Raw genomic sequence first — 22,071 nt, 5'->3', positions numbered from 1 at the left:
AAAGTAATATGGCAAGAAAATTTTCATTTTTTGATCTCTATTTTTAATTAAGAAAAAATGATATAAAGAATCAAATTTAAATAAGAGCCAAGCGGTATGAATTAACAGGTCTAATGGAAACTGTCAGTGTAAAAAAATCAAGCATTTGCCCCAAAGAAAAAGAAAAATAAGCCAAACATTGCCACCCTTATTTTGTCACACATGGAGATATAACTGAGAACAAGGTTATATTATAACCTTGTTCATTGAATGAGTGGTCTTAATCACATTTCAAGACTCAATAATGCCCCCCCCCCTTTTCTGAATTAACACGATCGGGAATGGCAAGAGACCAAAATCATGCAAACAAACGAGTGAGCTGGTGTAGGTCACCGCCTTTTTTAACAGGAAAATTATTAATTTGATGTTAATCAAGGTAAGACTTCCCAAAACTCAAGTCCATAAATGACTGGTGCCAAACTGATTTGTGCCGAAACTTGTTTGTGATTGTGCTTTGTCTGACTTAATATTCAGTTCTTTATCTCACTTGTTCACTGCTACCACCCACTTGTTCACTGCTACCACCCTGCCTGTGGGGAATCTACAGGTAGGACTATGGTATGCCAATGTTGTACAGAGCACACACTTTAAAAAATCATTAAAATATCACTTTTGTGACCAAAATTACTAATTTCCATACAGTTGCAATTTATTTTACATTAGTAACTTGGGAATAATTTTTGTATTCACTAGAGCGCTCAAAAACTTGAATTTTGGGCATATTTTTGTGTACGCCCTCTATTGGTGGAAAGTAATATGGCAAGAAAATTTTCATTTTTTGATCTCTATTTTTAATTAAGAAAAAAATGATTTAAAGTATCAAATTTAAATAAGAGCCAAGTTGTATGAATAATAGGTGTATTGGAAACTGTCAGTGTAAAAACATCAAGCATTTGCCCCAAACAAAAAGAGAAAATTAGCCAAACATTGCCACCCTTATTTTGCCTCACATGGAGATATAACTGAGAACAAGGTTATATCATAACCTTGTTCATTGAATGAGTGCTTTATCTTAACTTTGCGAGACTCATCTCATCAGTTGTGGCATTCAGAATTATGTAACTAATTTTTAAAGTTAGTAATGTTGATCGGCACTCACCTTCCGCACCACAATCACCTGACACTAACGGTAGAAGCACTAGTCTTAAGTTGTAGACCACTTCTTACTAGTCATGTTGCTATGTCTGGTTTATAAATTTGATAAAATAATAATTTCAAAAATTCAATACTAGGCCTGAAGCCTTTGCTTTCTTGGACAATCCCAATTTTTAGACCAGCACCTCTACCAATAGTATTTCATTATTCAGTAATTTTTTTTTTATTTTTTAAACAGGAAAATTATTAATTTGATGTAAATCAAGGTAAAACTTCCACAAACTTATTGCAATGTTGCTCCATATTTTGCAGAACATGGCATCAACTCAAATTGATTCAGATCTGGCAAGCTGCTCATATCAGCTCTCTCCAAATAACAAACTACCTAAAAATGCACCCAACCAGCCAGAAGAGGCAACAGATAGGCCTAAACCCCAAGCATCACCCAAACGACCAATCAGGGATGCAGTAGCTGCTGCAAAGCTCAACAGCGCTCTTCTCCCCGCCAAGGTGACAAGAATAGGTGCATCGCCGAAAAGGATGAAAAAGGAAGGCTCATGGAGAGGGGATGAGAGTGCAATAAAGAAACCTAGTCCAACCAAGAGTGATAAAAGTGAAGACCAGGACCAAAGTGCCAGTGGGGAATCGTTCAAGGACTCGGAATACACAGAAGGTCTAGATGTGCTTGCTCGTTGGAGTGATGGCCTTTTCTATCTAGGAACTGTCACAAAGGTAATATCCTGGGGTTTTTTGTATTCACTTGGTGTACAAGCAGTTAGTCTCTTTTTAAGATAGTTGAATCCCGCCTGGACTAATGCATTTGGTGTACTATTATTGATTTGGTCTAAAATTTGCCATTTGGTATGTAACCCATTTATTGTGTGTTACAAGAAGCTTATGTTCAGTTCCAAATCAAGGGTTAGTCCAAAATACTTGTTAAGTCTTTTGATTATTATAATTAGTGCATGTGCGCTAGATCTCTATTTTTTTATATGTTCTTTTTTTTCGTTATTTTGTTTCTTTCTTAATATTTTTTGGGGGGAAGGGGGTCTGTGAACATCAAAGGACCTACTTGTCATCGACTCTCACATTAACAAATTCTTTCCCCATTGTAGGTTGATAAAGAACATGAGCGTTGTATGGTATCTTTCGAGGACGAATCTGAGTTCTGGGTGCTCTACAAAGATCTGCAGAAGGCCCACACCCAGAACGAGGATCAGGACATCACTTGCTTTATGTGCAATGATGGAAGGTCAGAGTTCCCCAATGAAATCGTCATCTGTGACAGATGTGGTCGAGGTAAAGGTTTTTAATAATCATGATAATGATAAGAACATTTAGAGGGCGCTGTATACAGATGTTTCAAAGTGTGTGGGTTGGCTGACTAATAAACACTACAAATCTCTTCCAAATAAAAGATAAATCATAATAATAATAAAACGAGTTAGATTTAGATGATTCAAGAGGGGGAAACATTTTGAATATGGGTAGGGATTTGTTCCACAGGGTAGGAGGGAGCATTTGGAGAAAAGATGCTATCACCATATCAAGAACATCGTGCGAGAGCCATGATTTCAACTTCAGAAAAAGGATGAGCAGGGGGATCTGGCAAGAGGTAGAGCAGAGAGAGAATAGGTCTTAAGACCTGGCCTGGAGCGGTCGTGGAGCGGGAGGTAGAGAGGGTCGAATTTCGATCACAAAATTGGGGAAAACAAAAATTAAACAATCGAAATAAAAAATGGTGAACGGTAGCAAGCGGTGATGATTTTATCTCTCTGCTCCACGACCGCTCCAACAACGCTCGGGTGGTGTGACCATGCCTTTAGAGTTATTTGGGTTTTAGATTGCAAGTTCTTTTTTTTGTAATAAGTAGAATGATGGTGGTGGTGGTGGTGATCTTTTACCTGATTGCTAAGAAAAAAAATTAAATGCTTGTAAGCAAGCAACCAGAGGACTGAGCACCTTGGGTCCTCAGTGAGGGACCTGGTAATGAAGAATAATGCCTCAAAGTGCACTAGAGCACCAAGTGGGAATGGAACCAGGTGGGTGTTTCATAAAGCTGTTCGTTAGTTAAGAGCGACTTTAAGAATGATCCTTTTTTGTGATCCTTTTTTGTGGAAAATGCTATTATTGGTGATTGTTAAGCGCATAAGAAAGGATCACAGGTCATTCTTAAAATATGCTCTTAACTTACAAACAGCTTTATGAAATGGCCCCCAAGGTCATCGAAATCCGAAACCTCTACTCTACCGACTTTGCTATCATGCCTTTAATTCCCATGTTGAATGATGTTAGTAAATTCTTAACCAACTTAAAGTAAAACACAACTACGATTGTTCCAAATGTTTTCTATGGTGTTTAAGTTTCAATTTTCATAAGCTTTGCGTTGTGCACTACTTAGTCATCAGAGCATGTTATAGAAATATAGTGGTGACAAAATGCGAATTAGATATACAGTTTTAAAAGTTGGAAATAGTTGTAGCTAGGACTTTAAGAGTTTGCACATTTGTGTTATACTGGAAGCAAAATAGGCTATGCAATGATGGTCCAGTATAATGTGTACACTTGATTGATACTAATCAAATCAAGTATGAATTCTGGTATTGTGATCCTGTAGTTGAAACAAAAATAATGTATGTACAAAGTTTATTTTTATTTTTATTTGAGTGATATTCACACATTGACCAATTCCTCCTTCATTGCGGGTAATCACGTTTGTCTTGTTTGTTTGACCTCTACAAGTATTTGATGAAAAATAACTTTAAAAGAGACTGTCTCATTACCAGTTTCTCATTTTTTTCATTTTTTTTTCTTTTTAGGATACCATCAACAATGTCATAGTCCAGCCATAGAAGGATCTATTCTACAGAATGAAGATGAGCCATGGCACTGTAGACCATGTGTTTTTGTCAACTCAGTCAAGGTGTGTGGAATTATCATCTATTTCACAATGATAGAGTTAGGGTGTCAATATTATACCAACACGATGACTTCACAAAACTTTTTTTTTGCATTTCAGCTTTTTATACCATATTTCTGCAGCGCATCATGAAATAAAATTCCCAAACCCACATCTGGTGGGAACCTGTCGATGGGGCCCTTAATATGTGGCCTGTACCTATCGCACAGAAGTGCTACCGATGTGATAATAGAGGCTCTATTACAGATGGCAAGGCCTAATACACGTTTTTTACAGCTTGGATCAATGTTTGACCTAACAATCCAAAAGAAGTGACTGGGCCTACTGCTAGTGCTCTGTTAGCGCCAACATTGTTTTGGTTCGGCCAATACAAATGAATACCTACCTACTGGTTCCATCCAAACCAGGCAAATGTACATTGACTTTACACTGGGGGCCTGTAGGGTATTCATGAGTTGATTCATTACTATTTATTTTTATGTGCAAACACTTTGTGATCCTTTCATTTTTGTCTGCTATAATTAATTTTGTTATTGCAGTTGGTAAAACAGGTAAACCTTGAGCAAGCTTGCAGATAGTAAACCTTGCTTAGAATATCCTTTATAAACACAAAGTCATACCGTTCACAAAATGTATGTCCGTAGTAAAGCCATACCATATTTCACAAGCTTGCTATTTTATTTTATTTTATTTATTTTTTTCATTTTGCCTCAGAAGAAGATTCTGCTAGGAATGAAAGCTTAGGCCCCTTTTGACTCTGTGAAATAAAAAAGTATGAGACTGAGATACATATACAAACTCGGTGGCCCATATTCTGAAATCGGATTTAAATTAAACCCTGGTTTAAAGTTGTGGTTTAAGTATGGACAGCCAATTGTTACATAATCACTAACAGTAGAGACATCAAACTTCAGCTCATTCGGCTCTCAAATCATTTATAATTGTGTAGGAAGTATAAATAAATGATTGTCTTAACCATCGATGAATCAGGAAAGAGCACAGTAAACATTAAAAACATACAACTTAAAAAAAAATTTTGATACTTTTGGCTTTCCATACTTAAACCACAACTTTAAACCTGAGTTTAACTTAAACCCGACTTCAGAATATGGGCCAGTGTATTTTCATATTTCATGTTCTATGTTTAGGTTGGTGGTGCTTTAAAGAAAGGCCCAGCTGGTAAGTGATGTTTATGTGTTATCCTTTCAAAAGACATCATAATATCCTAGATTTAGGGTGGGGAAGCAGAAAATATATAAATTTGTGTGGTGCACCTTGTTTGAAAAGCAGTATAAAAATAAGGGGAGAGAAGGGACATCCCTCCTGAAACAGACACAATTTGCCTGCATGGGGGAGCAACAATGTTTAACTTTTTTCTATAAAGAGAAATGTTGGGAGGGCATGCACATGCCCCCTGTAAATTAGTCAGACTCTGTCTCCATTTCATTGTGTTTCATTTGTAAAATAATAGTTGTATGAATCTTTTATTTGCCTAATAGATATGAATCTCACTTTAAAATCTCATTTTTTAATTGTTTACACAGCCAAAGCATTTCAAGAAGTAAAGAAAACTCTTCCTTACAAAGTAAGTATACAACACTTGTTTTCTAATTTACCATCACAACTTACTCCTAACTGGTAATTAATGATTATGGAAAACTTTTTATTGTGAAAAGTTGATACTTGTATCTTTCATCTTAGATGTATGGGTTTTTTTTTAAGTCTTTCATTTATTTTTTTACAATACCTTATTTTCCCTTTAATACTATTTAATTCTGTAGCTTGTATTATAGGAACCTGTACAGTCATAAAGACCACCTGTTGAAAGTGCCCACTTTTATCATCTCCATAAGGTGGTCTTTAAATACAGGATTAATTACCCCCCCCCTGGCATTTCTACTTCACTTTTTGTTCGCCATTCCATATCCTGTTGTGATTACCTTATTGCTGTCACCAGCGAATGAATGAATACATTCTCTCTTACTCTCCTTTTCTTTTGCTTTCCCATTTCTTGTTTACTTTTATTTCCTTTCCCTTCATTCTTACCCCTACATGTAGATCTCTGTCTCATTATAGCTCCATTCATGTTTCCCATTGCTGATTCCCACCATCCTTCAATATTTCTTTCTTTCTTTACTTCTTTCTTCCTTCCTTTTTTCTTTCCTTCCTTTTTTCCTTCATTCTTTCATTCTCTTTTTTCATTCCTCCCATTATAATTTCCTTCTTTGCGTTTTGTGTATACATGTATTGTATTGAGCTTTGCTGTATGCACTCCTGGAAATGAAATAGACTTTAGAATTACATGAAAATAGACAGAAAGTGTGTTAAATTGAATTTTGTTGTAATTTTGCTTGTGTCCTTTTGACAGATTGAGAGTATTCACTGGGATGCTGGTCACAAGACTAATACAGAGCAATGTTATTGCTATTGTGGTGGCCCAGGAGAGTGAGTCTTTGATTTTCCAAATTATTCCCTCCAATAATTATTCAATGCACAATTAGTTTGAGCACTTTTTTCTTGCATTCTATTTATTTTTATATAAATCCTCACATGAATGAGCATTACCAGTAAATATTTTTTGCCAGACAATTTGTAGGTTGTATCAAAAACCTTTTATAGCAACAGCATCAATTCTCAATATCAATGGTACAGAAACGGTGCCCACTCTTACATCATTTTGAAAATGCAATATCATCAGTGCATTCAGTAATCAGAATTCATATAACAGTATGAAGGCATTATTTTTAAAATTTATCCCCCCCCCCCACACCAATATTGTTCAGTGTAGGAGATTTTCAGAGCTTCCAAATAAGTTCTGAAAAATAAGAAGAATACTGATGGTTTTCAGCTGATTTTCAGCATTCAAATTACTGTAGTTCAGGTTGGCAGCTCCAGAATATTTTAGTTTAGTGTTTTTCATTCTATTTTCAGGTGGTATTTGAAGATGCAACACTGAAGCATCTTCAAATACCACCTGAAAATAGAATGAAAAACACTAAACAGCTGATTTTCAGCATTCAAATTACTGTAGTTCAGGTTGGCAGCTCCGGAATATTTTAGTTTTGTGTTTTTCATTCTATTTTCAGGTGGTATCTGAAGATGCTTCAGTGTTGCCGTTGCAGACAGTGGTTCCATGAAGGTAAAAAAAAATCTGTTAATTGCAAGACTTCAGTTACTATTTTCACTATAATCTACATGCAGCTATATAGCTTGGGCTATTTGAAATAATATAGTGGGGGGGGGGCTCTTTTTGCTCCCCCCCCACCAAGCGTCCTTAGGATTGTGTGATCTCAGTGAAAATCAGCCACAAGATTTAAAAGGAAAAAGTCCTGAAAGGTTGCATGTTAAGTATCGCAAAGGGGGTTAAAGGAGAATTAAACCTTTGGAACAAGATAGCTTGTGTGAAAACAGAAAAATCAAAGGAACGGGTCAGCGAAGGTTTGAGAAAAATCTGACAAATAATGAGAAAGTTATGAGCATTTGAATATTGTGATCACTAATGCTATGGAGATCCTCACGTTGGCAATGCGACAAAGATGTGTGATGTCACTTGTGAACAACTCTCCCCATTACTTTAGTATATATTTCATTTAAACTGCCTCTTTTATCACATCTTTCAGTAGATCATGTATTCTTTCTTTTAGAGGGCATGTAATACAGATTTTTAAAGAATACATTAAGGATAAAGAGTTTGTATCACCATAAGAAAAAGCAAAAAGAGACATTTTGGGGGTATTTTATAGTCTATCAAAGGGAAAGTTGTTCACATTTGACATCACACATCCTTGTCACATTGCCAATGGGAGGATCACCATAGCATTAGTGATTGCAATATTCAAATGCTCATAACTTTCTCATTATTGGTCTGATTTTTCTCAACCTTTCTTTGTTCTTTTTCTTTGATTTTACTGTTTCGACACAAGCCTACTTGTTCGAAAGTTTTCATTCCCCTTTGAGGGTCAAATCTGCCCTTACAACAAGTTGATTTGTCTGTGTGATATTCTTAACCTAAAAAATCTCTGATATGTACATCATATATTTTGTGTCTATGTTCTATATTTAGCTTGCGTCCAGTGTATAGAGATTCCGATGATGTATGGCGATAGGTAAGACATTCTATATTTTTGTTTTTCCATTATAGTCAGGTCCAGATTTGAGAAAAGTAGACTGCCTTAGGCAAATCGTGTTAATGCTGAATTGAGAAGTGCTTTAACATAATTTGAGGGCGCTGAGTCCAAATTTGCTGTTTGCCAACCTTGATTTTGATGTTAAAATCCTCAAATTGGCAAAAACAAAATGGCCGCCATTATACACTAATTTTTACTCTATTCTGACCCCCAAAACTTGTAACAAAATTGTTTGTCAACGGTTTTTGGTACTATTTGATCTCAAAAATAACATACTAAAAATCCACCAAAATCCGTATCCGGGAAAGTGGTTATTTTCAAGATGGCGTCTAAGATGGCCGCCATTAACTGAAAATTAAAATAACCGGCACTTTAACTACCCCAGACACCTTTTCCGGTGCATACATGTATTCAATGGTGGAAGGTGAAAAAGGAAAGAGTGAACATAAGCACTCCAGGGTACCTGAAAATCCAAGATTGCGTAAAAATGGCTGCCATGGCCTAAAAATTCACAATTCATCTTTTACGTATTTTAGTGTCTTTTATTTGTGTTGTATTCATTAGTGATTTCAAGGGTCAAGAAGTAAGCCGGGACAAGTTACAAGGACAGTCAACAGTCCACTATGTCCAAAAATCCAAGATGGCTTTAAAAACTGGAGTCTAAAATAGCTGTTTTTATCTTAAAAAAACCCAAACCCGACATATAGTTTAATACCTGCCTTGGGCACATGATGTTGGTGTCTAACCCATGGTTTAATGGGTCAAGAAATACGTTGGGACAAGTAAAAAGACAGTCTATGGTCCTCCATGTCCAAAAATCCAGGATGGTTTGCAAAAATGGAGTATAAAATGTCTGTCGTTAATTACAAACCGACACAGTTTGTTTAATAACCGCTTGGGGAATATGATTTTTTAGTATAATGCATGGTTTAAGAGGTCAAGTATTAGATTGGGACAAGTTACAAGGACAGTTAGTGGTTCCATTATGTCCGAAATCCATAATGGCATCCCAAAATGGAGTCTATATAGGCCGTTCTAACCGAAAAACTGACATAGTTTGTTTAGTATCAGCCCGGGGTATATGATTTTGGTGTATAACCCATGATTTAAAGGGTCAAGTAATAAATAAGGACTAGTTACAAGGACAGTCAGAGATCCAGCATGTCCAAGAATCCAAAAAGGCTTCCAAAATTGGGAGTCTGAAATGGCTATTGTTACCTAAAAACTGTCATAGTTTGTTTAATATCCGCCTGGGGTTTATGATTATGTTGTCAAACTCCTGGTTTAAATGGTCAAGTAATACATTAGGATAAGTTACAAGGGCAATCAATGGTCCTTTATGTCTAAAAATCCAAGATGGCTTCCAATAAAGGAGACTAAAATGGCTGCTGATACTCAAAAATTGACATAATCTATTTAAAATCCATTTGGGAAATATGATGTTTTTTTGTCTACACTTTGGTTTTAAGGGTTGAATAATACTTTTGGATTAGTTACAATGGTATGAAGCGGTCAATTTTTCCTATTATTTAAAGTTGGCTTTCAAAGTGAGTCTTAAAAGACTTCCATCAGCTAAACATAGTCATAATTAGGTGAACAAAATCTACACTACATGTATTGTGGTTTGAAGGCTGAAATAATAATTCGGAACAAATAAAAAAGATGGTCAGTTTCCTTTTCGTCGTAAAAAGTCCAAAGCGACTTCTAAAACTGCGTGAAAATGACTGCTGTCCCCTCATCATGAAGCCATAGGATAGTCCTGAGCACAAAAATGACGTGTCTTGAAATACTTATCAGTGAATTATGGAAATTTTTAGGTGAAAGTGTACCTTATTTTTTAAAGTTTGTTTTTGGATGTTTACTTATTGGTGCACCACCACCTAATTATTCACTAATTCTTGTAAAGCATATTTTCATGAGTCTTAGAAACAGAGACACCAAAATAGTGGCACTAGATGGGATATGAAGTATTGTCATTTTTGTAATAATGGTGGCCAATTTGAATGTAATTTTTGGAGCGTTCTTCAATTTTTTGACAAAATGGACAACAGTGGTTCCCTGTAATCTGTCTTCATCTATATCATATGACCTTGGAATGATGAGAGAAAGGCCCAAAAATGTTCTAACATTGTAGGTAGATAGTATATGAACTTTGCAGCCAGATTTTTAAGAAATAGCACCTATTTTTTAAGCCATCATTATTTGGGGGGGGGGGGCAAACCTTGAAATTTTTCCAATGTAATTTTCCCTTTGGAATCATGATTTTTTATATGTTTTATTTTATTCTCGGTAGACCCCAAAGTTATTTCTACCAGGTGGATATTATATGAATTTGGACCATTTCAAAGTTACAACGTCCATTATAGACGCCATTTTGGAAGGTAATCTTGGATTCTCTGACACACTCACTGACTATCTTGTAAACATGTCCTGATTCATTATTTGCCTTGAAAGCTTTTTGATGATTTTGATTTTGAGGATTTACTTTATTTTGAGTTGATGGTACAACGACTGCCGTTGTGGACGCTATGTTGGATTTCCAGGTAACCTTGACAACGTTTTGTAACTATAACCTGTGCCAATAGACTTTGTTTAATCCTAACATGCCTAAATTTCATGAAATAAACATCTAAACCCTAAAAGTTATGAAATTTCAAAAACTTAACCTCGGTTAAAATTTGATGTTGACTTCGCCGCCGCCGTCGGAAAAGCGACGTCCATGTCTTGCTTCTGCTATGCAGGCGAGGAAAAAATGGCGGACACGTTAAAGATATCCAATGTGAATATGCCAGCATCGCCCCCAAATTATCAAACATTTTGCCATATTATTTATCAAATCAGCAGCTGTGAATCATGGCAGCCATCTTGGAATTAAAGATGGCTGACGAATCAATCGGACACATTATGTTTGCAACCCTGGGTATAAAAAATAACGCATAATATATAGATCCAATTTTTTAAAAATATAATCACCCATAAAAATCGTTAAATATGGGAAACTTCATTAAAAATGCCGCCATTTTGTTTTTTGCCGATTTGAGGATGAAAACGTCGGAATCAAGTTTGGCAAACAGCATTTTTGGGTTCAGCACCCCTGAATTACCTTAAAACAATTGATAAATCAGCATTAACACAAAATGCCTAAAGCACTTTTTCTGAGCACATTTTTTAAAATCTGGACCTGACTATTAATCACCTACAGAGGTACAGCTTTCATTTTCTTTCTCAAATTGGCTTCATGAATATCCCATTCATTTTCGTTCTGAAAAAAATGGATATAATATGAATTGAAATGAATGGTAATAGTACAAATTGTAATAAGTTCTAAATTTTCATATTTAAACCATTTCCACTTGCTTAATCATAGTTTTTACATGTCACTGAAGAACATAGGATTTGATTAAAAACATAGAATTTGCATTTTAGAAAATGGAAATTCTTAAAAATTTTATTTAAAATTTTCTTTTCTCTTTATTTTTGTCTCGCTTGCATAGCAGAACAAGACTATAGGCGCCACTTTTCTGATACATCAAATCTTATCCTAAGGTTAAGTTTTGAAATTTCATCGTAACTTAGAAAGTATATGGACCTAGTTCATGAAACTTACACTTACCCTGTTGCACTGATGGATATGGGTCTGGTAATACAAAGGTTAGCAATTAATCGTACACTTGATTTTCACGATTGATTGTACATTGTAGTCAATGGAATCAATTGTAGAAAAATGTTCTACGATCATTGCTGAGCTTTGTGTTACGGGCCCTGGTTCTTCATATTTACCCTCCTGATTGTTTTTGTATATTTTTTATTTGTTTTGTTTTAGGTTCTATATATTTGTATGTTCTGTGTGCAATCGAGGTCCAGAGTATATCAAGAGGCTTCCTCTAAAGTGGTAAGATTTTGGATACTACCTTATTTTATACTGAAAATGTATATGATATGCAGTGATAAGATGTTTGAATACTACCAGAGTTTATGCCAAAACCTAGGTGCTAAGATTTTTAATGCTACCATAGTTTATGATGGAAATTGGTATGATTAAAGTGCTAAGATTTTGAATGAAAAGGTCTTTTTAGGCCGAGTTGAGTGGTCTTTAAGCTGAAAGTGAATGAACATCATGTACAATGTAGTAACAACATGACATGAGCAAATCTTTTAAAATAAACTAATATTTATCAAACAAAAAACGAAAATGTAAATCAAGGCAAATGAAAACAAGATTAAAGATGGAAATTAACACAAGTGCAATTCTTCTTTGCAAGGAGTTGTGTTTGAAACATTTTGAATTAGTGGTGGTCGGAAATAGAATTTTTCATGATAATTGGTGGTCAGAAATCTTTGGAGCCATTTGGGCCAACCACCGTAGCTATATCACTGACCATGGCATGCTTGTTTAATTAAGAAATCCTCTGTTGTTTGTGCCTTCAGGACGGACCTTGCTCAACTGGTGCTTTACCAACTCACTCTGTTACACAAGAAGAAGTACTATGATTTTGAAGAGGAGATTTTACCCAATCTGACACAGAATTGGGGCAATTATCAAGTACCTCATGTAAGTGCAATATTCTTCAAACGACCTCTAAAAAGCATAAATATTTTCCCACGACGACATCTGTTTGACCACATGGAGAAAAAAAATCCCAAAATTTCACATCTTTACATCCTTGAAATGCCCATCCATTTTCCATATTTTTCTTAGCATTGTTATTTAGTTGGAAACAATCTTGCAAAATGAATATTCCCTTCTTTTTGAAATCTGAAAGATCGTTTTTGGTTGATGTAACACTCAGTCTACCTACATGAAAGTCTACATGTGGGACTACAATTTTGTACGCCGGTGAAACCTAACAAGCCATGTACTAATAGCGTTTAACCATTTATTTTGTAGAATAAACATAATAACTGAAGCCTAGTTCGGATATTTTTAGCACTTATGAGAACTGTTGCATAAAACTTTTTACCTGAGAAAACTCCGGTAAAAACTGAAAACTAAGGTTAGTCTGATTTCTGCCATTGACTTTAACACAGGGCAAAAACTCAGGTAAAAAATTACCTGAGTTTTCTCAGGTAAAAGTATTATGCAACAGGCCCCTGGGATGGTGCAAAAAAAGTTACATTCAGTTGTCAATCAAGCGTAACTCCCTAAATCAAGCGTAACAGGGCGTTGAAAGAAAGTTGAGTTTCAATGAAATTAAAGGACTCACTGCTTTAATTTTCAATCGAACATAACTTTATAGCAACACCCAATTAGGTGTTGGTTCTACTCTAACACTTCTCATTAAACATTCAAGTAGTTTTACAGATTTCAGGGTGGGGGGGGAGGGGGCAATTAGATCATAGTCATGAAAGTTCCAGACAACACAAGATTTTGGAGAATTAGATGTCTAATTTTTTTTTTGGGGGGAGGCTTATTTCCATGAAATTCAATTAAATAATGAAACATTTCAAAGATTAAAGTTTGATTGAAATTTAAGAGAAAGTGACTTTTTCCTCCCCCAATTTCAGCTATCTGAAACAACTCGATCCGAGAAGCAAGAAAGAATGCTAAATGCACTCCAGAGCTCAAAGATGAGGTGAGTGTATGATGATTTCTTTCAGTGTCCAGGGGAGTGTTTCCACAAAGCCTGTGGATTGATAATAGGGTTGATCATATGATTGATTGCATTTATTGTGTGTATGATCAATTACAAAAGTCGGCCTAACGATCAATCACTAAGCTTTATGATAAAGGGCCCTGGTTAGTGTTTCATTAGATAATTCGTAAGCACATACAACTTTATGCAAGACTAGTGACTCTTTCTTGTGGTATGAATTTATTCCTCAAAATGCCAAAGTGCGCCATGCTATTGATATAGTGCTGAGAAACATGAATCAAGCGCTATTAAAATGTCGCATGTTATTATTTTCTATTGCCTTATTCCCATCAAGTCAAATTGAAATCTCAGTGATAGCTGTTCATTGAAAATTCTCATAGCTAACAAGCATTTGATTGCAAAAAAAACATTATTTGTCAAGATTTGAAGAGAATATTACGGAAAGCTCACTGCCATTATTTCAGAATGGAAAATTTAGAGGTATATCATTTAGTACAAAAAGAATCACCAGTCGTGCATAAAGGAATTTGTAACTGACAAAGAGCCATATGAAACGTTAGCCCCAGGGACTGTGTCATAGAGATGCTATGTTTGGAATATAAGGTACATAAGAACCAAATATTAACCCCATTTCCTTTTAAAAGTTCAAACAAAATTTAAGTTTTTTAATTGTCTTATATAAACTCTTGTTTATAAAAGGTTTTAACAAGGTATTAAACAAAGGAAAGTTATTATTCTGAATATGAAATAATTTCAGCAAATTTCAAACTTAAGCTAATGTGATTTGAACTTTTCAAGATAAAAGCACAATATTTTATGACTTTTGCAAGTTTCCAAGAAGTCAGAGGCAGGAACATCCTTTTAATACCTATTGTAATAGTTTTGTGATAATATGGTACACTGACTTGAAAATATATCGAAATATTTGAATAAAACTTGGCTGTACATTTGGTAAATAAGATGTGATCATAGAAAAAGCATACCATCAAGCACTTGTATCCTCTCTGCAAAGTGCTTAAGGTCCTAAGTCATGTGGTTTACATTATCTTGGACAAAGCAGTTGATCAATTTCTGAGGTAATTCAACACCTCATTGGCTAGCTACCCCATTTGGTCTATTGTCTATTTGGTATAATTACCGTTTGGTCTAGTCAACGCTTACACCCAATTTTAGTCTGATTTCATTTTAATAGTTTGATGTCCAGATGGTCCTCTCCTCTTCATCTACTGAATTATCTTGCACTTTGCCGATTGAAAATTTGATTCATAATAATAATAATAATAATAATAGGCATTTATATAGCGCTATCTATCTAGAAATAATCTATTCCGAGGCGCGTTGTTATTATTATTACCCCGGCTTTAGCTCGAGCTGCCTTTCAGCGCTCATGCATTCAAGGAATTAATCCTGTCGGGTACCCATTCACCTCACCTGGGTCGAGTGCAGCACAATGTGGATGAGTTTCTTGCTGAAGGAAATTACGCCATGGCTGGGATAAACAGTTGATTGAACTATATAGACCAAGTGGTGTTAGACCAAATGGATGTTCTTACACAATGGCCCATATTCTGACGTCGGGTTTAAATTAAACCCTGGTTTAAAGTTGTGGTTTAACTATGGAGAGCCAGTAGTGGCATAATAAGAGTATAATTTCAATGTGTCAGGTAATTTTTCTCTCGAATCATTTTTAACTGTTTCGGAAGGATAGATAGGATAGCTTTCTTCACCATTCGCGAGCTACGAAAGAGTACAGTAAATATAAGAAATATACAATGTAAGGAATAGTGTGACGTATTTGGCTTTCCATAATTTTAGCACAGAGATAGACCATGGTGTAAGTTAATCCTGATTTCAGAATACAGGCCTGTGGGTATAGCCTACTATAAATACAGACTGTAATGGGTTAAATTGTAAAAGAAATCATATGGTTGTAGACGAACTAACATTAGACCATGTGGGATTGGACCAAATGGAAAGTAGACTAATCTGGCGTATACCAACTACTAATTAACCTCAAGAATACAGGCATTCGATGGATTACTATTTCTCCAGGGTACTCTATTTGCAGTGCAGGGCACAAATTATTTCAATACCATTCAAGGACATGGGCTCCAACGCACTCAGAAATGACCCTGATGCCATTTCGAATATTTGTAGAATTAAGGCCAAAGTGAGTGCCCTGTTTGTCTGAGACCTCGGAGCCCTGTGGTGCATGTAGTCCAGTGGATGTGTCCCATTTGGGCCTCAAATATAAGTACAGGATGCTTTTACAGAGGTCCTGGCTAATTCTTATGTATTTGTTTATTGTGTAACTTCTTGATTGTTTTAATTTGCCAAATAAATTGAATTGAATTGAATTGAAAAGTACATTATTACTATTGATGACCTTTTTTAATGGCCTAGGGGCCTTGGCTGCCCCTAGAGTTAGCGCTGCCTTCCCATTCGTTAAAGTGCCTTGTTAAAAGATGGCCTTTTCCGTTTGAATTCTGAGCCCAATGCACTGGTCAATTGCAGCACAATATCAACTCTTTGCTGAAGCAAATTAATCAATGGGATCTGAACCTGTGACCTTCAGGTGGAAACACCAGTCAAAACCACTAGACAAGACACTTGATGCCACTCTTCCTCTATTCTTACACTTCTGACAAATTTGATTGATTTGTATTGAATCATTTTTAATAGATTCTGTGGAAAGAACGATAACCAGGTCGGAAAAGCAGCAGAGAATACTGTGTATGTTATGTTAAATATTAATATCATCATACAAAAAAAATGTGCTTACGTTCATTTGCAGTTATTTATGCTTTATTCACATACTTTCATCTTATTTCTTTGTTTATGTAGTTTGGCAATAAGAATCTATATGTGTTTCTTTCTTTGTTAAAACTTAAACATCAAATAAATGGAGTTTGATTTGGAAACTCTGAATGAATGAATCAAACTAGTTCAGGCCTTCAATCATTTTTAAGGCAAGACCATTTCCCGATGGGGCACATTTATATATTATGGAACAAAACAAAACAAACGATCAAGTGCTTTAGGTCAGTCATGAGGTCAAAAGGGCATTCTAGGCTGTGGTCTCCAATGGTCTTGAATTAATATAAGCCCTGCCTGGTTTATCTCGCTTATTTTCCATTGCTTAGCTTTTAAAAGATCAAGTCCAACCTATCAACCAGTGGATTTGAATAGATGTAGAAATGCCAAACATGCGTATTACTAAAAACTTTGTAAAGATTTATGTCATGTAAATTGCCTATTTTCACAAAACAGTAATATGCACATCCTGAGCAGTATGCAAATGAAAGAGTTGATGATGCCACTCAATCACAATTCTTCATCTTAGTATATTAATATATATTTTGATGATAGATATATAGTTCTTTCTAAATCACAATTATAATGCTGGTGGTGATACATAATCATTGGTGAATCAAATGAGGAAAATAGAAACATTTGATATTTTTTGGAAAAATAATAGAATACTCAATATTATAAAAAGGTCTGCCTACATGTAGATTTTGAATATGACATTTTATTCCCCTGAGAAAGGGATTAATATTGTCTTGAGCAGAAAATACAGTCGAGTGGGAATGAAATATTATTTATTAAACAGATAGACTAGGCAATATGTGTATCTGTTATAAAGTCAAGGCTCCACATCAACTTTTTTTCTTGGTGGCCCGATCATTCCACCAAACTCCCATCAATTTCACATTTTGGTGACCCTAAAACAATAGAAAAAAATTACAATTTCTCAAAACTTTGGGAGCCCAACCGGGCCATCAAGTGTGAGCTTCTACAGAATGTTGGTGGCCCGACTCTCATTTTTGGTTGCCCCGGGCCACTGCTAATGTCGAGCCCTGATATAGTCTATGTAGATTCACCATCAGAGACCGCACCAGCTATACATGTATGATGAACTTGCACTAATTGCTGCAGCTCTTACATGACAAAAGAAACACACTAATGATAAAAGAAAAAAAACACAGCAAGCACATGTATTATGCAAATTGTGCATACACCCAAGTGCTCGCATCAAGCAATCTACCCGATAACCAGCTTATATAGTCATAAGGTGATTTTAATATGCAGTATAACCTATGTATGTGGATAGTAAATAGGTGACATCATCAGCTTTCCCATTGCATGCATTCCATGATGTGTATATCACTTTATTTGGCATTATTTTTGTTTTATTTTTCTCTGTTCATTTGAATAAAAAAAAGGGTGGACTTTATTCTTAAAAGATCTCAAAGTTGCCAGTTTCACTGTATGATGTATAAATCACATACATAGTAGCGCTGCAAGCTGTTGTGCTATGTCTTGAATTTGTTTGAGGTGATGTCTCTGTCTCATGTACTTAGGTTTGATGAGGACTTCAAGCAACAGCTGTAAATGTGTATGGCCCTTGATATTATCGGCATTAAATATAGTTAAAAACTAAAAGCCCCCTTGCCCCCCCCCCCCCCCGATATGCCACTGCGAGCACAGGCTTTAACACACTGCAAACAGGTTTGATTTTCTGCTGATGCATGGCTGCCTCTGTGTATTTATTGGGTTTTACTTGATTATTAATATGATTGTTACTATATTTTGGTACTGGCAATTAATCTTCTTTTCTGTGCCCCCTCCCCTATTTGTGTTTTCCAAGATATTCAATGAATTATGTGTTCTTCCCATATCCTATATTTTTGTTATTTTCCTGCATCATGGTAAATAAAGACTTTATAAGAATAATTTTGGCTATATTTTAGTACTGGCAACTAATTTTTATATTTGCCCCCAAGATTGTGCTTTCCAATAAATTATGTGAATTTATTTCATGTTCTTCCCATATTGTGTATTTTTTTAGCTTTCTGCATCATGGAAATTGATACCCTAATAGATAGTGACAGAATTTTTTATTTTGTTTATTTCTTAAATTCAAACAAATTGGTATAGACCAACAATTATCAAGTTATATCAGATTGGCTTTGGACACTTAGACTACAATTATCTTATATTTTGGTTGCATTTTATTATTGTTGTTGGTCTTTCAGGCCTGACTTTTGTTAAATTTCTAAATTCTTGTGTTGAATTTGGTTCTGCCATGTGTGGTTGCAAACAATTAGGACATGGTGTAAGTACATTTTATTGGCTAGCTTTATGTCACAGTATAAAAGTTGGTGGAGTGAAAGTCTGTGATACACGAAGCATGTGCAATCACACATTGCCTGTCCACTATCACAACAAAGTATGTGATTTGGAAAGAGCTTTGTCATTGTCACCAACAGCTGTTATGCCAGGCACTGACAGTTGAGTTTGGGCATGCTCAGTTTCTAGTCCATGGACGTTTTTACAGTTGAGGCCAGAAGTTTACATACACCAAGGAAATTCAAAGAAAAGTTGACACTTGCCAAACATAAAATTTACTGTATCTTAAAAAATATTTGTACTATCATAACAAATTTGGTATCAAACACATAAGTATGTCATGCCCCTTCATCACATTGCTTTGTCATCAGGAGCTGAAAAAATATTTAGGTGTCATTTTTTTCCCCAAAAAATCTTCATATCTTAAACAAATTAAAAATAAAAATTTGACAAAAACATTTCATATTTGTGCTAATTACATCTACTTCTCACCACAAACATTTCAGATAACCCTTTTTTGTTAAGTGGTGTTATATAATAGAAATGTAATATAAATCATAGATTTGCCATTTATATATTTCTATGAAACGATTTTTGAAAATATAATAACAAACAATAGAATACATTTGGCACCAATATTCCTTTTTTTTCTTGAAAGAAAATTCCACCTGAAATGTACTTTAATCCCAACGGCATTCCAATCATGTAATAAAGCTTAATACACTCTTTCATTTAATACCAAATTCGTCATGGTAGTATTTATATTTCTGAAGATATTAAAATTTTACAATGTTTGGCAAGGGAACAAATTTCAGTGAATTCCATGGGTGTATGTTAAGTTTTGGCCTCAACTGTATATCGTGATCATGATGCAGGCTATATGGTGTACTTGATTGCGTCACGTCCACTAGTGAACTTGTGTAAATCGAAATGCCCGCTTTCGTAAGTCGGGTTTGATTTAAACTCTGGTCTAAAGTTATGGGTTAACTATGGATAGTTAACTGTGAAATAAATTCAATTTCTCTTAATGTACACATTCAATTCATTAACTCAACTTTCACTATTAAAGAACATTCATAACTGTCTGTGAATAATAACTCAATTAGATTTCTTCGGCATTATGGAATGATGATGAAGGACAGTGAACATATGAAACATAAAATATCAATAAATTTTTGACATTATTTTGGCCTAAATTAATGCGGATTTCAGAATCGGGCCAAAGTCGTTATTGATCTCTGATGCCATTCTTGTGAGCTATTTATCAAAAAGTTAATTTTCTCTCTCCTCTCTCTCAGATTTGTTTGCGGAAAAGAAGTCAAGAAGAAAAAGAACCTCTGGGGGTTACGGGTCCGCACCCCTCCAGTCTCGCCAACCATCGTCTTGCCTGCCATTGGTCAGATCACTGATGATGTCATGAATGACATGAAGATGACGGGGAAGAAGGTTGTGACCTTTCAGCCAGTCCAGAGGTACATCCTTTTGAGCTCATTAGCACAAACCAGGGGAGTGTTTCTTGAAGCAAATAGTCATTTTCTTTGCCTTGAGCCAATCAGATGCAAGGATTTCAATAGCTTATAACAGTTGTAACACTATTTGTTTCTTGAAATGCTCCCCAGGAGCAGTTTTCATAATTTTTTTTTCTTTCTTGGCAGTCCATAGAGAGTTGCCTGGGCCGTCGTATGGCATGATGCAAGAAACTTACTATTATTAATTCGGTGGATTTACTATAAGATGCGCCATCTTTTAGCGGACAGGCCGAAATTCGCAATGACTTGTGGGAAAAAGTTGACTTCTGCATTGTGCGCGCTATTGCAATAATACATGCGATTTATATTCAGCGCTGGCCGATGAAGCTCAAACAGCTTGCATATTCTGTTTACTAGGGTCCAGGAGATGGGATAGAAATTAGCATGCATAGTTCTTTGCGAAATTTTGACCGTTTTTGGTGAATTTGGTTTTTATTTTTGAAGCATCAGCGTTACTTTACAGTACACGAGTACTGTGCGCTGCCTGCGCCTACACGCGATATCGAACCCTAGTTAGAAATTTGGCCTGTTCGCTGCAACCAATAGATGGCGCACCATTTTGTGAATCCCCCAAATTTTTTAATACTGCTGATCTTCTTGCAACTAGGAATATATACCAATTGGTTGCAAATATTTTCTTGTCTTGCAACTTCTGCTCAGTCCTGACATAATTATAAGCTGAATTCTATATTGAATATAAGTTCTTAATAAAAGTAGTTTTATATTTTCAGGGTAAAGTCATTATCAGTATACTTTGCAACAGACTTTGTAGCAATTTCAGTTCAACATATATTCAGTTGCCAGATTGGTGCACAGGTACACCCCCCCCAAAAAAAAAAATGATTGGGATGTAAAATGATACTCTAGGTTAGTTCACATTATTAACCCTTCAGCAAAGCTTTAATCAGGCTTTGAATTGAATTAAGATGACTTACTGGTGGGAAGTAGCCTCTTGAGAATATGGGTTACAAATGAGCTGTCAATTAGAAATGATCTAGAGAATTATTGTACATTCATAAGAATATACTAGTAATGTAAAAATACATGTACACCTTTTTTGCTCCCTCTCTATATCCCACTTTTCCTCCCCCTCGTCTATCTCTATTTGCCTGTCTCTCTGTCTTTATCTCTCTCTATCTCTTTGTCCCTATCTCTACCTCCTGTTTATGTTCTTCAGTTTATCTCCTGTGCCATTGGAAAGGAGAAGGAAACAGAAAGGTCTAACTCCAGAAGAGATCATGCGCAAGTCTAAGAAAGCTCGTAAACTCTATTTACAGGCAACGAGTAATGTGAGTCACAACTTTATTGACATTGGATTCCGTTTGATTTTTATTTTCCAGTGTTTTGCTTTACAAGTACGAAGATACGAAATGCTGGATTCTGGATTCAAATTTCTGATATGTTTCTACAAGAATTATTAAAGGATGATAATAGTAATAATATTGATAATTATAATTTGTATTCCTTTAGCACCAGGATTAATGAGATGCATGCTTTAAGATGCCATCCTTGTTCAGCAAATGAGATCAGATATATACCTTTTTGGTCCTGCCATATTTGTTTACAACCATACCCTTAGATGGCACTAAGCTAAGCATAATATGGGATGATATCGTAACGTATGAGGCTGATAT

General features: G+C 35.4%; 1 protein-coding gene across 2 annotated transcripts in view; it reads left to right on the top strand.

Moving 5' to 3' along the window:
- LOC121428593 (metal-response element-binding transcription factor 2-like) overlaps positions 1-22,071 on the top strand; it is a 30,497-nt gene that overhangs the window by 6,672 nt on the left and 1,754 nt on the right. Inside the window, exons 2-15 of one of the 2 annotated variants that reach the window (XM_041625345.1) lie at positions 1,447-1,866; positions 2,250-2,433; positions 3,954-4,057; positions 5,203-5,233; positions 5,599-5,639; positions 6,423-6,499; positions 7,141-7,193; positions 8,118-8,160; positions 12,005-12,073; positions 12,610-12,733; positions 13,687-13,754; positions 16,458-16,508; positions 20,207-20,380; positions 21,615-21,726. In XM_041625345.1, coding sequence (XP_041481279.1) covers positions 1,450-1,866; positions 2,250-2,433; positions 3,954-4,057; positions 5,203-5,233; positions 5,599-5,639; positions 6,423-6,499; positions 7,141-7,193; positions 8,118-8,160; positions 12,005-12,073; positions 12,610-12,733; positions 13,687-13,754; positions 16,458-16,508; positions 20,207-20,380; positions 21,615-21,726 — 1,548 coding nt within the window. In that variant the 5' untranslated portion in view covers positions 1,447-1,449. The remainder of the gene's footprint in view (positions 1-1,446; positions 1,867-2,249; positions 2,434-3,953; positions 4,058-5,202; positions 5,234-5,598; positions 5,640-6,422; positions 6,500-7,140; positions 7,194-8,117; positions 8,161-12,004; positions 12,074-12,609; positions 12,734-13,686; positions 13,755-16,457; positions 16,509-20,206; positions 20,381-21,614; positions 21,727-22,071) is intronic. The other variant, XM_041625346.1, reaches the window with a different exon arrangement.

The sequence above is a fragment of the Lytechinus variegatus genome, chromosome 15 (genome assembly GCF_018143015.1).
Source record: "Lytechinus variegatus isolate NC3 chromosome 15, Lvar_3.0, whole genome shotgun sequence".
Lineage (NCBI taxonomy): Eukaryota > Metazoa > Echinodermata > Echinoidea > Temnopleuroida > Toxopneustidae > Lytechinus > Lytechinus variegatus.
This window is presented reverse-complemented; position numbering and strand designations above follow the sequence as displayed.